At 39.5% G+C, this 15,900-nt stretch overlaps 1 protein-coding gene across 3 annotated transcripts in view; it reads right to left on the bottom strand.

Moving 5' to 3' along the window:
* Window positions 1–15,900, bottom strand: part of sorl1 (sortilin related receptor 1) — a 194,641-nt gene that overhangs the window by 92,346 nt on the left and 86,395 nt on the right. For all 3 annotated transcript variants that reach the window (XR_002754350.1, XM_023351415.1, XM_023351416.1), the window contains exons 11-18: window positions 10,155–10,228; window positions 8,714–8,802; window positions 8,289–8,467; window positions 6,255–6,441; window positions 5,677–5,805; window positions 3,397–3,482; window positions 3,148–3,320; window positions 2,891–3,022 (exon numbers count right to left, since the gene is read on the bottom strand). Coding sequence is in view for 2 of the 3 variants with exons in the window: in XM_023351415.1 (XP_023207183.1) it covers window positions 2,891–3,022; window positions 3,148–3,320; window positions 3,397–3,482; window positions 5,677–5,805; window positions 6,255–6,441; window positions 8,289–8,467; window positions 8,714–8,802; window positions 10,155–10,228 (1,049 nt within the window). In the remaining variant the exon portion in view is untranslated. The remainder of the gene's footprint in view (window positions 1–2,890; window positions 3,023–3,147; window positions 3,321–3,396; window positions 3,483–5,676; window positions 5,806–6,254; window positions 6,442–8,288; window positions 8,468–8,713; window positions 8,803–10,154; window positions 10,229–15,900) is intronic.

Genomic DNA, 15,900 nt, shown 5'->3' with positions numbered 1-15,900 from the left:
TACAAAAAAAGTCAACCTTTAAATAATTATGTACAGTTATGAACTCAATACTTGGTCGGGAATCCTTTTGCAGAAATGACTGCTTCAATGCGGCGTGGCATGGAGGCAATCAGCCTGTGGCACTGCTGAGGTGTTATGGAGGTCCAGGATGCTTCGATAGCGGCCTTTAGCTCATCCAGAGTGTTGGGTCTTGCGTCTCTCAACTTTCTCTTCACAATATCCCACAGATTCTCTAAGGGGTTCAGGTCAGGAGAGTTGGCAGGCCAATTGAGTACAGTGATACCATGGTCAGTAAACCATTTACCAGTGGTTTTGGCACTGTGAGCAGGTGCCAGGTCATGCTGAAAAATGAAATCTTCATCTCCATAAAGCTTTTCAGCAGATGGAAGCATGAAGTGCTCCAAAATCTCCTGATAGCTAGCTGCACTGACCCTGCCCTTGATAAAACACAGAAAACTGCAATCATACCAACCCTAGAAATGGGTCCTTTGCTGCCCTTTACATCAACGAGCCATAGTCAAAAAGTCTTATGAAAGATTCCTAATAAGGAGCACTGAATTGTGTGAGCAAAAAATCTATTTTTAAATTTGAATACAAAGTAATTGGGCGTGTTGTGGGCAAGCTACAAAGATTGCACGTGAAAAGTGGTGCAGACCGCTCTATTTGAGAAGGTTGTGTGCGCTGTCATCATGGAGTGTTGGAGAGCAGAGCAAAGTGAAACTTGTAGGCATGTAGTTGAAAGTATTATTATAATAATAATTCACTTCATTTAAATAAATATCTCAAAGAGATATAACACAATAGTGAGAAGATTTAAAAATTTATCAAATAGGTGGTATTTAACTCTATTTGAAGGCGCGTCTGCCATGTTGCAGAAGGTAGGAACAAAAAATAGATTGCACATGCTATGCTGGTCATTTTTATGGTGCAAAACTGTTTGCTTGTTGTTAGATTAGGCCCAATGACTATGGTTGTCACCATCATAAACATGAATACATAGACACTTAATTGAATGCTGAATCCTATGTTATGTCGATTCCATCTTGAATGTGGCAGTAGAGTGATTGGAGCTCCATAATTCATATTATGTGAGGACTTGTTTCAATAATTTTACAGTACAAACATGATCCATTATGTAACCAACCAATTTTTTCCATTTCTGTTGGATTCACTTTTATTTATTTTTATTAATTTAAAAATTTTGCTGTCTCTCATTGATATGCCTCTCAACTTTTAGATGTGTGATTGAGGATCAAAACTTTGAACTGATCACACGGTTTGACAAGTGGGAACTGGTGAGTGTTTGTTTTTGTTTGGGAGCTAGCATGCTAGCGCTAACCTCCTGGTTATTGTTTGGGTTCGGTCAGTGTAAACTAACCTGGTCTGAGTATGTTTTGTTACCTTGATAAAGCATTTAAACTGAAAATATTTTGATTGGTAAAACACTATTTCTACTGTATGCTAAAATGAAATGAATATTGAGTACTCACATGAGTTTGATTATTGTTATAATATAAACTTATTCACCAAGGACCTTACCAGAGGGGCCGCTTTTCATTGGCTGATGCCCATTCTACGTGGTCACGTGCGTGACCGTCTCACAAACACACGCTTCCCGTTAGCTAAGTACAGCATAATGGCAGAACTAATACAACTTCTACACCTTTAAGCCTGTCTGCTACACAGTCTTACGTTAGTTAAACAGATCAATATGCAATGTGTCTGTATCTGACATACACTAAAGATTTTATTTTAGCAGAAAAGGCTTTGGACTAAACTGTTTCTCGTGTTAGCCACTCTAGCACCAAGTACAGCTAGTCAATCAACCATTGCTGTGTTCAGGGAAGCGCTGATTAATAATCGAGAAATAAATATCAAGCCTGGAAACTTGATATGGTAACAGACTGAATGTTATGTTTTTAACGTAATCTTTGCTCGTCTTGCGGGGCGCAGGCGGTTGCCACGGTAACAGGTGTGCTTAAACTACAAAGAGAGAGAGAGTAAAAAGGTACGAGTGATTTTGAGTTGATCACCTGTTCGAGTTATTTTACCTTTGTTTCCCTTTGCTGTGGCGCATTACAGCCGCTGTAGTTTCTAAACGTTGGCCTAATTACCTCGATCGTTTGTGAGTATACATCATTCACAACAAACATCAAATCGAACAAATATATTTCATAAAATTTTAACAAACAAATGGCTTCTACCGCGATAATTATGTGAAATTAAATTAATTATATTCCAACTTCAGAAGATTTGCCTTTACCTTTACAGAGCTCTTTGGTTCCTCCTATCAGTCTGTAGCTTCTCATATTGAGGTCATCAAACCAAATTTCAGATCTACCATAACTGACCAACACCTGCTGGCCTCAGGTTTGCAACCCGTTTGTGACTGAGAAACCAGTAACCTCCTCCCAGATGATGACATGAACTTGTTAGTTCCTCTGTCCATTGTAGTAGTTGATATATTGTGAAAATCCGGTAGAAATCATCCACTAATCGAGTCATGTTTACATAGAAACAACGCCCTGCAAGGCTGTGTTTGTGAGACTTGCGGTCACGTGGGTCGGTTGTGGATGGAGCTTGGTAAGGTCCATAGTAATAAGAAGAAAAACATGTACATATATGGAATGATTTTTGATATTGACAAAACCCAAGGTTGATTATCAAGCCAGGTTCCTGTTTTCAGATCCTGGATTCTGATTGTTGCCAAGTGGACCAGACTGGCGAGCTAAACCATACATTGAATCAAGAGAAACATCACATCCTGTCAACTCCTTCCAATCTGGTGGAGGCATTCAAGCCACAGCCACACTTTCATCTTCACACTGAACTGAAGTGGATCTGACACTGAGCTGAAATGATATTTGAGCTGAATGTTTTTCTCTGATACCTCAATCTTCTGGGCTCCTGCATCAACCCAGTACAGCAGCCTGCTGATGGGGTCAAAGGTCAGAGCCTCCACATTCTGCAGATCTTTCCTCACAATGACCTCCTGACCTGTGCTGCCGTTCAAACAAAGACGCTGCAGAAGAAGCAGAACGTAGAAACCGTAAAGGCCGAGGCAATGCAGTTATTTCAGATAAGACCAAAATGAATTAACTTCTCCAGAGCAACTTGGATAAAAGACGAATAAGGTCCAGCTCATACCTGGATGGTGTCCAGCGAGATGTCCGCCCAGTAAAGGCAGTTCCTGTCATAGTCAAAGTCCAGTGCCACGGCTTCCCTAAGGCCAACCAGAGGTAGGGGCTGGTCGGTGCCGGTGGCCAGGTCGTAGCGGTGGATGGAGTTCCTCACGGCATACAGGATGAACTCATTACTCTCTGTGAAACAAAGCACACACTGATTCAGGTTAGGGCATTCCTTACGTAAAGGCAACCAAAGACTTGTTGTAATAACCTCCAACAGGACAGGGCAGCATCTCTCCGTCCAGCCTGGCCTCAACGTCTCCCCCACTGCAGCTGTCCCCTGGTACCTTCCTGTAGCTACAGCAGCAATACAACAGTTTCTCCTCAGCAGGAGGGCGGATGCTCCTCCCACTAACACAGCAGTAGGAATCAGTGAAAAGATTACCCATGTCCTTCTTTTGATGAGCACAGAAAAAGTAATCCAGAAATGAAATCAAACTGGAGCAGCATTGCTGAAATCAACAAAGTCTTTTAAATCTTTTCAGTTTACATTTTGTCACAATATAACCACAGACTTCAAGGCTTCACATTAGAATTTCAGGTGACAACCAGATGTAGTGAATAGTTGGAAAGCAGATAAAAGCTGATATATAGCTCTCATTTAACTTTGACTAGGCCACTAATGCAAGAATAGACTCTGATCTAAACCATTGTATTGCAGCTCTGGTTGGATGTTAAAGGGTGGTCGTCCATACTCCCATCAACTCTGACCAACTTCCACGTTCTTGATGAAGAGAAACATTCCCACGGCGTGATGCTACCACCACCATGTGTTCAGAGTGATATTGTATTATGTTTTTAACCAAACAAGTTTGTGCATAGAGGCCAAAAAATTTTCAATTTCAGTTGCACTTGACCACCTACCTCCACACGTTTGCTGCACTGCTAATGGCTTCTGCAGATGGAGCTTTAAAAGACTGCTTGTTCACTAACAAACTTCCGTGGCACAGAACAGCTGCATGTACACTAAACTACACAAATTCTTAACAAGGACTTCTGAAGGGAATAGGGCTGAAACGATTCCTCGAATGATTCGAGTACCTTGAGTACCTCGAAGAAAATTTACCTGCCTCAAAGTTTCATTAATTTATGTTTTATTTTTTAGCACACTGTGTTCTGGCCGGGACATTATTTGCGTTGCGTGGAGCTCTGACTTCCGCCTCCGAGTTCTAATCTAAGTGTTAGTAGCATAACGTCCAATTTTCAAGTTTGGGAGATGGGGAATTTATTGATTGATGATAATGCCCGGGTTTTCATAATTTTTGGGATCCTTAAAATGACTGGCGCAATGCCTGGAGTACGGCAGCCTTTCTCCTCCGGGAGCTGCTGTTTCAGAGCGAACAGCAGGAAGAGCGCTGCAGGAATATTTATACAGGTGAGCAGATAGACTGAATAGCTGAGTAGTTGATGGTTACAGTGCAAGTGTAGCTTTACGGACGAATCACACAATAAATTTCATATATCCCGGGCTGAACAAACGGGTGGCGGAAATCATCGTGGCGGTACATGGCTGGTAGATAAGTTTCTAAGTGTGACGAATGAAGGTGCCGTAAATATCCCGTATTGGTCCCCCTCGTTCTTACTTTCGTCCCCTGGTCTACCGGTCGTACATTAGGTTTGTTCATTCGTCTGTTCCCTGGTCTATTTCCTGTCCTCCACCTCCATCTTACGTTCGTTCGCCTGCATCCCACCACCACCACAGCAAGCCCGCCAACCCCAGGCGACATTTCCGATATTCTCAAACCCAAAGCTTGACAGGTATGGGGCAAGGTGAGAATTCATCTATTAAACTGACTGAAGATGAATACATAAACTAAAAGCTGGAGTATAGACATTTTTATAAGCATATTTGTAAGCTTTATTAAGCTTTATTATTAAAGTGAATAGAATTTTAGAGTTTTGTATAACCTTTCTTCTGGTTAACTTAGAAAATGAGCTATTATTGTTACAGGTTAGTTTTCTAAACTACAAAAAAGTAACTGTTAGCCATGCTCAAAAATGAAAAATTGGACTGATATTAATATCCGATAGTAGCACCAGTGTTATGCCAGATTTACCAATTTTATTTTGTAATTTTTTTTTATCCGATTACTCGATTAATCGTAAGAATAATTGATAGATTACTCGATTACTAAAATATTCGTTTACAACACCCCTAGAAGGGAATGGCCTGTTTTAATTAGTATAAACACAGAAAACATTTCTTCTTTACATTTGTAAAAAACAAAATAAAAATGCGGTTAAAGTGTGATAAAATGTGGAAAACAAGGTTTTATCACACTTTAACCACATTTTCGTGGTTAAAGTAATTCCAAATGTGCAAAGGAAGGTTGGAATAATTTTGTAGCTGTTACTCTTGCTTTTCAATTTTAAAATCTGATATGAACATTCATGAGAACATGCATGGGGCTAAAGTCTTATAGCAATTTATTTCTACAAATTAAAACAACAAGACATCTGTGTTTTGAGAAGCCAGAGATGCAGAGTTTACCCTTTGCTGCGGCGGTAGCTGGTACCAATGGGACAAGGAACTGGAGGAGCATAGAGGTCTCCCAGGAACTCCGGGTCAGGTACACACACTTGAAGAGACAAGTCCTCACTCAGCTTAAAGCCATAGTCACTGGAAGGAGAGGGAGGGTGGAGAGAAACACTCTCAGATTAACTTCTGCACTCTACAAGTAGTGCTGCTAGAAAGCAGTAGTGCTGCTAAAGCAGCTGGAACACAATCTAATCATCTATATCACCAGAGAACCGAACAGTCTTCTCAGAAGAAGCAGATTTCCTTTTATTGTCATTGTGCAAGAAAGCACATTTAAAAAACAGAAACTTTCAAAGGCAGTGAAAATAAATAAGTATATTTCAATAAATCTAAAAAATATACTAGAAACACATGAATAAACTAATTAATTAATGATGTTCAGGGTTTGGGATTAATTTGTGGTGTTCAGAACAACAACAGCTCTTGGGTAGAAACTGTTTTTCACTCTGTTAGTTCTTGTCTATATTGCCCTGAAGTCCCTCCCTCTAATAGTTGGAAGAGATGGTGGCCAAGGTGTGAAGGTCCCTCACCATTCATAGTCCTGGCGGGTGCAGGAACAGTTGGAGATGGTGACAGGCCTGTCAAAGTCTTCCCCATTGAAGCACGTGGCGTGAGGAGCTCTTCTCTTGAAGGTCACCTCCCTGCCCAGCAGACACTCGTTACCATGCTCGTCTGATGGAGACCAGCGCTTGTAATCGGCCTCAGAACACGGAACACCTGGACAACAGAGGAGCACTTTGACTCCTGACTTTACCTCATTAATGCTATCTGCAGATAGAAACTTTGAAGCAAATAGAACAAGATGGAAATAAAATCTTTCTTCAGCTTTATTCCCTTGTTTTTTAAAAAAAATTCTGTTGTCATCCACAGTTATTATCACACCTTTTGATTTTTTTAAGGTAAGAAATAAAAAAAAACAAGAAAGGCATTCATATTCAAGTTGTACATTTCACCAACTTAAATTTAAGAGCTTTTAAGACATATATAAATGGGTATTTCCAAAAGTATTCAGTCACCTGCCCTGACTAATATATGAGCTGAAGTGACATCCCATTCCAAATCCATCAAGTTCAATATGACGCTGGTCCACCCTTTGCAGCTAGAACAGCTTCAAGTCTTCTGGGAAGGCTGTCAACAAGGTTTAGGAGTATTTATGGGATTTTTGACCATTCTTCCAGAAGCACATTTGTTAGGTCACATACTGATGTTGGACAACAAGACCTGGCTCTCAGTCTCCACTCTAATTCATCCCAAAGGTGTTTTATCAGGTTGAGGTCAGGACTCTGTGCAGGCCAGTCAAGTTCATCCACACCAGACTCTGCCATTCATGTCTTTATGAACCTTGCTTTGTGCACTGCTGCACAGTCATGTTGGAAGAGGAAGGGGCCAGCTCCCAACTGTTCCCACACATCTACAAGTCCAAGCCATGTACCCCTCTTAGTGTGTATGTCTTCTCACGAGCCATACTCATCATAGCTTAGTGCTTCTTACGATGCGTATGTCTCTCTGAAGCATCTGAACCTTTTAGCACAGAATCTATGTAGCACCTTATGGGTTGGCAACAGAGGTGACAGAAGCAACTGGGAATAAATTTTCACTTACCCATGACAGATGCAAAGAAGCTAGCTAGACAGGGCATATTAGCAGCGAATTAGCTGAATAATCTGAAGAAGCCTCTGACTGTAGACTGCTGCTGAATGACTGTCAGCACATGCTAAAGCTCAATATTAAGCAGCAGTTGATAGTCCACAGTAACATGCCCTGGATGACATCATCTGTGGTTAGCAGTTCTGCTAATTCGCCTATTTTTTATTTATTTTTTTGCTGCTACTCTTTAACTCTGTCTGGAGTGTGGGATATAATTATCTCTGGAAAAGATGCTTCGAAAGTCCGCCTTCTCTTTCTGCTCCGTTGAGATGCTGCCTTGTTTCCATGGTTATGCATTGTTACAACTCTTTGAAACTAAAAAAGTAAGATAAAAAATTCTGTGCTAGGAGAATAATTCTAAAAACATTTAACACTCCCCCCCAAAAAAATATGAACAAAAGTCAACAAAATGAACGAATAAGAATTAACAGAGATACTCCAACATGCTGCCATCATGAGTGGCAAAGTTATAGACATGTAGGCAATTCAAAAGAAAAAGAAAAACAGTAAATTGCTCGTAAAAGAAAAAACACAGCTCATACTGCAGTTATATGGATGGTTTACACCTGCAGCAAAACGGAAAACTGCAGCCAGATTTGATGTGAAACCTTAGGGCAGTGGTAGTCAAGTCTAGTTCTCGAGAGCTACCATCCTGCAACTTTTAGATTCATCCTTACTCTAACAGACTGGGATCAAATGGCTGAATTCCCTCACCAGAAGTCATTCAGCTCTGAACAGGCAAGGTAACAAGTCATTCATTTGATTCAGGTGTGTTGGAGCAGGGAAACATCTGAAAGTTGCAGGACGGTACCTCTCGAGTACTGGACTTGAGTACCACTGCCTTAGGCTGTCACAATTTTCACTTAAGACTCAGAAAATGCATGTTTCCAGAACAGCCTTCTCGCTCTCCAGCCTACCCAGAACATCAGAGGTGTTGACCTGCAGGATGAGCCAGCTGTGCCTCTGCTCAGCGTACGAGCCAAAGATGGTGAAGATGGTGCTTTTTTCCCCTGGCTCCGTCAGCAGCTGGTACACGTACACTTCCTTGTCTGAGAACTTAAATTCAATCCACGTCTCGCCTTCGTTGGTGCTGAACCTGCAAGCAACACATTACATCTGATTAGATTCTCTCCGCTGAGAGGGGAGAAGTTGTGAGAAGGAAATGTTAAATAAAAGAATCAATTATTTATAGAGACAAACAGAATTGTAGCTAGCTAACTAGCAAGCTAGTAAGGGTATGTTAGCAGTGGATCATTGGTAGCTTGGAAGGGTTCACAAATGAAACCTTCCAAGCTTTCCAAGTCACTCTTTGCATTGTTTCCTACTTATCAGTCTGACTTACTTCAGATGTTTGGTGGAGCCTCCCTGTATGATGGCCATCAGGATACCACCATGGTCCCCCCAAGTGTAAAAGTGAGGGCCTGCCAGAGCCTGAAGGGAATGAAACATGAGCTATGTATAAATATGCACAGTATATGGGGTAGAAGCAGAGCGTGGTTGGCATCTACTCTAAATTTCAGGGGTTCATGCAGGTTATAATTTTTGCTTTGCAGAGTCCCAGAATCTTGAACAAGGTGAATACAACCCCAGATTTGGGCTGAAACAATTAATCGGATTAATTCTGATAAATCAATTATTAACCCTCCTGCGGTCTTAGTGTGATGCTCAGGAGCAGTACAGCAGATGTCATCATGGGGGTGGGGAGCAGGAGGGACCATCAGCTCCCAAAACCACGCAGAAAAAAAAACCTCATAAAAGTGCATGTAGGGTTAGTGCAACCCTGCTGGTAAAAAAAAGTCTTTGTACTGCGAAGTGAATCATGCAATCAGTGAACCATCTTGTGATATTGTAGAACAAATCTGTCGTGGCACGTTTGGGCAACTAGTTTTTCCAATTGTTATGCTTAATTTGTTGAGACAGGAATCGGGGACGTTGTCCCATGGTAATGAAAATTATGATCAGGAGCAGTAGTTAACAGCTTGTTTATGCTTTGTTATGTCAATGTTATGACAGATACCAATTATTAGAGAAAAACTGGGACAAAAGACAGATTGAATGTGGGTAAAGCCAGGTCCAGCCTGCTTCTGTGGAAATTATGAGGGTGAGTAGGCCAGACCCTTCCATAATCAAAATCCATATCACCTTAAGAGACCCTACAAAACTTGCTAGTGGGATCTAGAAAATGTAAGTACAGAAAGTCTGTTCTGGTGGATGGAAGAGATGGTCTGAATTTCCTCCTTCTCTCTCTTTCTTTTCAACTCCTATGGGATTCATAGTTCAGGTATTATTATGTAAGCTTTTGAGATGCTAATCAACTGCTCTCAGTCATAAAGACCATTTTGTTACTGTTGAGTTACATTTAATGGTGTTTAGAAGTTGTTTTTCCACTTCACTGCTTCAGCATGCTGATTTAATTAGATTTAAACACAATAAAATTAATACGTAATGTCATGTTTCCATTTTATTTCACAGCCCAGTAAGGAGATTAACTTCTAGATATCCTGAAACTCTTAAAACTCTTTTAGCAGCACTGCAAGTAGAAAAAAATTAAATAATCATGCAATGTTTCTGCAATAATTAGGAAAAGTCTGATATAAATTAGTTATTTTTTTGTCTGGAAGACAAAAGAACCCTGCTGGGTTTAGTACCAACACCAAAACGCAGAAGCTTATGTACCTTTCTGGGCAGTACAATGACTACAATGTGTTATTTTTTATTGCCAGACATGTTGCCTGTGACTCAGCTGTGTTGTTCCTGATATCATTGTCACATTTTGTACTGACCTCTTTCCACCGGGCTCCAGCACTGCTTGATATGTACACATTGGGCTTATTGGCCAGATTCCTGCCAACAGATCCTGCAGCCAGACAACAAGAAGGTGTTTCACACAGTGACAAAACCACACAGAGGCATAGGCACAGTCTTTGGGAATTTCCCCCCAAACATTTCAGGTTCTTTATTACTTCTGGCTGTAATTTGGCAGATGGGAAATCATATGTTGTACTTTTAGCAGATTTAAAAAGAAACATGAGTTATCAATGAAGCAATAATTAACAGATGACAAAAAGTAATAAAAGTAGGGATGCACAATAAATCAGCACTGATCAAAATCAGAATATATTAATCCTCTCTTAACATATTAGCATTGGTTTGATGAATAAAACTGAACAGGTATTCACACCAAATATTTATTTTCATCTTGTTGCAGGAGTGAGGAGGGGGTGTGTGGGCGGAGGTGGGTGGGGCTGGGAAGTTGGGTGCTTAGTCATGTGACAGTGGTAGTGAGCAAAGGACTGTGGGGAGTTTAACTGGAGCAGAGAAACAGTGGTGAAGTCAGTATAGTGTGGAAGTTTTTTCAAGGTGTCAAGAGAGTGATGAATTGTATAATATACTTCACTGACATTTACCGATATATAAATAGATACATTTCAGTTATCTGTCATAACAGCATATTTATATCGGTAATTGAAATTTGCTCAAGTTTCCATACTGGTTCATGCCCAGTGCTTTTTCTTGGACCTGTTACACCTGAGACCAAATCTCAGATATTGAATGGATGAAAAAAAGGTTAGCTAAGGTATTCAGTTTGGTTTCAAATTTACCCCAAACTGCTCTTGGTCTTAATGGCCACTAATGCCAGTCGATGCATATTCCACCAAGCACTATCCTGTCCTATTTACTGTCTCAACCACCACATAAGTCCTGTTGTACTATTTTTTTTATAGAAGGTACCAAATAGGGGGAATGTGTCCATAATTTGGCATTTTGCACAGCTGAATAGTTGCCAGGGGAGATTAAAAGATTCCTTAAGTTTCTGATGAGGGATTAACATGATGTAAAGCTCAAAAAAGTCAATTTTACATAATACTGCCCCTTTAATTATTATGTTTCTTCATGTGAAAATGTGGGCCAACTTCTGCTGTAGTGTTCCTGTAACTCAGGGGTGTCAAACTCCAGTCCTCAAGGGCTGGTGTCCTGCAACTTTTAGATGTGCCTCTGCTGCACCACACCTGAACAGAATAATTAGGTCATTAGCAAGGCTCTGGAGAACTGATCTACACAAGAAGGAGGTAATTAAGCCATTTCATTACTAGTGGTTTATACCTGTGGCACATCCCTACTTAAGATGGAATACATACACACATATTCATGACATTCTTTGATTAAATTAATTTGTCTTAGGTGTAATTACAATAGTTAAAAAAATTATTTATACCAGGAGTCTTTCTCACTTGAGAATGTAGACTAGTACTGGGCTGAGTCCGTGCCTTCAAGTAATTTTATGTGAGAAGTTTCAAATAACTTATAAGTTGATGTAAAAATAATGTTTGTTTTAGATACAAAAAATATCATGCTCAGCAGCAAACTAATATGTCACCAACTATAGCTTAGAGTAGCTCAATGATATGTCAATGTAGTGTGTAGCCTGATGTAAAAACATTTTTGCTAGTCAAACATAGCGTAGTTTAAATTATTGCTATCAAACGTTATCAAACATGTCGTTTTGAAGCCAAAAAACCCTCCGAAACATTTAGGGCCAACCATAAGAATCAACTCATTTAAAGCTAAAGCTCAGTTTCACATAAATACAAACATTGTAACATAAATGTTTGGTTGTTGAACTGGACCATACAAGGTTCGCTATCAAGCTATCTATTAGGAGCTGCACAAATGTTTTTGATAAACATTACATTACCAAGACACATTAAAACATACCTTGATCTTGGCTTTTTTCTATTCTTCCTCTTTCTTTCTATTCCTGAAGGATAAGTCCTTTTTGCGACATTGTAAGTAGATACTGCTTACAATAGTATGCAGTATCTATATACTGCATACTAAGTAGATAACTTATCTTCCACCGGTGATTTGGAGGTTTGAATGCGCACTGCACTGCAGCTCATATTACCATGCAGTACGGTACCAACCGCGGCCAACAGGGACCCCCAAGAGCCTCCAAGAGCCCAAGCTTTTATAATAAAGTTGTGTGTTTTTGTTAATATAATAGAATTCATTACTAATATAATAAAAATATAATAGAAATCATTACTAAAAAAAAAACAGTTCCCCTTAAGGGGCCCTAACCGGCCACTAAGTTTGCTTATGCCTTGGGCTGGCTCTGTTAATAAGTGATTGCTGTGGTAGATTAGCCATCGCTGCTATTAGCTAATCTAATACAGCGTTGGTTGAGTAGCAAAATTAAACAGCTGCTCTACTGATAATCTGTCAGAGTTGGTGTGTTGGCAGGTCACCTTTTTTTTTTGTTTACTGAACCAAAACACAAATTCAGCAACACATCTACATGTTGTCAAAGTCAACATAATAACTGAAATGCTTCTCTCCCTCACTATTTTTTAAATAAAACTTTATCTAGTCCTAGTGTTGACAATTAGTAGCAAAGCACTGTGTCCCTTCTTTTCTATAAATTTAAGATTTATCATGTTATATTGATAACTTGACAGCTAAGAATAGTAGTCATCATCAACGAGCAGATTTTACCCTCCAGCAGGGAGATGGGGATGGGAACTTGAGCGCATGACGTAATGCTACAACAGGTCTATAGTATAAAATAACATTGGGAATTATTTAAAAATATAGTGATATATACATCATGTATCGTAATATAGCAAAAATAATTCTGGATATTAGATATTTCCTCATACCGCCCAGCCCTACTTCGAACCTCTCCCCATTACTGAAATAATCATCAACTAATATAGTAATCAATTAATTGATAACTGGAGTATACAGATTTAAAAAAGGCCATTTGATGAAAAAATCAACATATTCAAAGCAGCAATTAAGCCAAAATTGTACAAGAAATATATAAAATTTGCATTTAAGAAAAAAACATTTCTCTGTTAATGTGTTTTAGACAAAACTCCTCAAGTGGCGGTTTTACCTTCACCTGCTTTGCTATAGTATTGCTTAAGTGGTTAAATGAAAAATCTGTAGAATGTGCCATTTTTTGATTAATCAATTAATCATAAGATTTTAAGTTAAAACCACAAACTTGAATGGATTTTATTGTACGTTTTCTGATAGATAAAGTATTGTGCAATTCATAAAGTGGAACATTTTCTAAGTAGCTTCAAAAGCTCTGAAAGATGTTTATGTATCTGAACCCTCTATGTATCTGAACCCTCATCAAAGGGATTCTTGGAAACTCTGCAGAGATCCACAGCTCAGGTGTGCTCTGTAAATCTGGCTTCTATGGAAGAGGCCATAAAAATCATGGTTAAAAAAAAACAACTGACATCCAACTTGATGTTTGCAAAAAGCCATGTGGAAGAAGCAGCCTTGGTGATTGTGAGTGTACACTGTTAGCCTTTGCTGTATTTTCTACAGTTAAATACCACAAAATGCCCAGTAAAACTACCATAAGACATCTTTACAAGTAGTTACTGTAATTTGCATTGCATTATGGGTATAGTACATAGTATTACAGTAACTTACTGTATGTTTTGAATTTGCAGTAATTTACTGTTTACACATTACAGTAGTGGTACTGTACTTATAATATACAGTAAGAATTGTATTTGATTTCCAACGGTCATCATACACTATTAGCCTTTGCTGTATTTTTTACAGTTAAATACCACAAAATGCCCAGTAAAACTACCATAAGATATGGTGACCATATTTTCAGTTGGGAAAACCAGGACACGTTGTAGCCTTTGCTGTATTTATGGTAGGGTGACCAAACGAGGACACGTTGTAGCGCGGGGGCTGGCGGGGGGAGTCTAAAAGCGGGGAAACTCTTTTGTAAATCGTCGGTAAACATACATTTGCGCTTTGGCATGTTGTTGGCGTACTGACAGCCACGCTATCTATCTTCTAGAACAGGGCTGCCCGCACTGACACGGCTCAGGGATTACGTCACACGCAGCGCCGTGCGCAGTGCCCTAGTGCCTGTAAATTTAATGGTCCAATGAAGGTAATTTAAAAAACAGGACATTTCCTCACTTTCTAAAAAAAACCCGGGACGCCCGGGACAGGACGTGAAATACGGATATGTCCCGGGAAATACGGACGTTTGGTCACCCTACCATAAGACATCTTTACAAGTAGTTACTGTAATTTGCATTGCATTATGGGTATAGTACATAGTATTACAGTAACTTACTGTATGTTTTGAATTTGCAGTAATTTACTGTTTACACATTACAGTAGTGGTACTGTACTTATAATATACAGTAAGAATTGTATTTGATTTCCAACGGTCATCATAGCTGCTTCATGTTTCTCCCTGTTTCTGTATTTTTACTCCTTTAGTGGTTAACATATTTTTAAGGCAGAAAGAGAGCATGTACTTTTGTTTTTTTCACATCCTAGCTAACATTAATGCAGTTTATCTAGCTACGTCATCAAGGGTGGCTTCACTTCCAACCAGCTTTTTCTCCCCAAGTGCAAGTGCAGCTCTGTCTCCGTGCTGTGGGCTCACAATGCTTCAGCTCGTCAAGACAAGTAAAAAAACCCACTTCTTAGAAAACTGTTTGAAGCCAAAACCTAGTCTGGAAATGTACATACATTTTAGATGGAGTTAACGTAACTTATAGCATCATGCTATAATGCTATAACTTAGCATTATAGCATGAGCTCGTTTGTGCTGGTGTCACTGAATATAAATATCAAGAGTCATTTCTGGTTAGCCTGGTAAAATAGTTACCTTTACGTTACTAACTCTGGTGTTTTATATAACTGGCATATTGCAACGTTATAAGTTACGTGTCTGTAAATGAGGTGAAAGATAGGAAAATATGATGGTGTTATTTTTGGAGCTGGTTCGGAATTAACGTTAGCTAAGGTGCTAATTTTACCGTTGAAGGTTTTAGCTTGACTTTTGCCGCTTAATCTTCCTCGGGCGGCTTTGGGTTGAGATAAGCTCAGTGCGTGAGTGTCTGTTAGCATTGTTCTTACATCCTTTGTCGAACAATATAACCTTAACTGATAATTGATCCCCCCCCCTGCCTCCCCGTTTTTTTTTTTTTTACATCTAATGACTGTTCATTTGTTTAAACCATGATCTTGCAAACGTTAAAAGTGCAGATTAGCTACGTAGGTCAGCAAGGATGAATTCTAACATTGTTCTTGTTTTTCTTTTCTTCATATGACTTTTTGTTTTAACTCCCAAGCTTTTTCCCTCCAAGTGGCTGTGCAGTTCTGTCCTGCTGACTGCTAACATAGCTTCATCTCTTCAAAAGACAAGACAACAGGTAAAAAGACAGCTCTTCAAACATATTTGAAGCCACAAAATAGTCTGGAAATGTAGAGGAGCAGCTAACCTAATCTATAACTTTGAGCTTGCTACAGCTGGTTAGCCTGCTAAAGTACCATTACATCTCCAACATAGTGTATAAGAGTCTGTAAATGAGGACAAAGGTGAAAAACATTAAAGTGGTTTCTGTTATTTTTTGAGTTGGTTCAGCCACAGTGGCAGGTGGACAAAAAAGTTAATTTCCAACCCTGGTTACATACAAGGACTGTTCACATGTTTAAACCATGCTCCTGCAAATTTAAAGTTAAGTCAGT

Source organism: Xiphophorus maculatus, chromosome 18 (assembly GCF_002775205.1).
Source record: "Xiphophorus maculatus strain JP 163 A chromosome 18, X_maculatus-5.0-male, whole genome shotgun sequence".
In the NCBI taxonomy this organism is placed as follows: Eukaryota; Metazoa; Chordata; class Actinopteri; order Cyprinodontiformes; family Poeciliidae; genus Xiphophorus; species Xiphophorus maculatus.
Note: the sequence above shows the minus strand (reverse complement) of the source record. Positions and strands in the feature narration are given on the sequence as shown.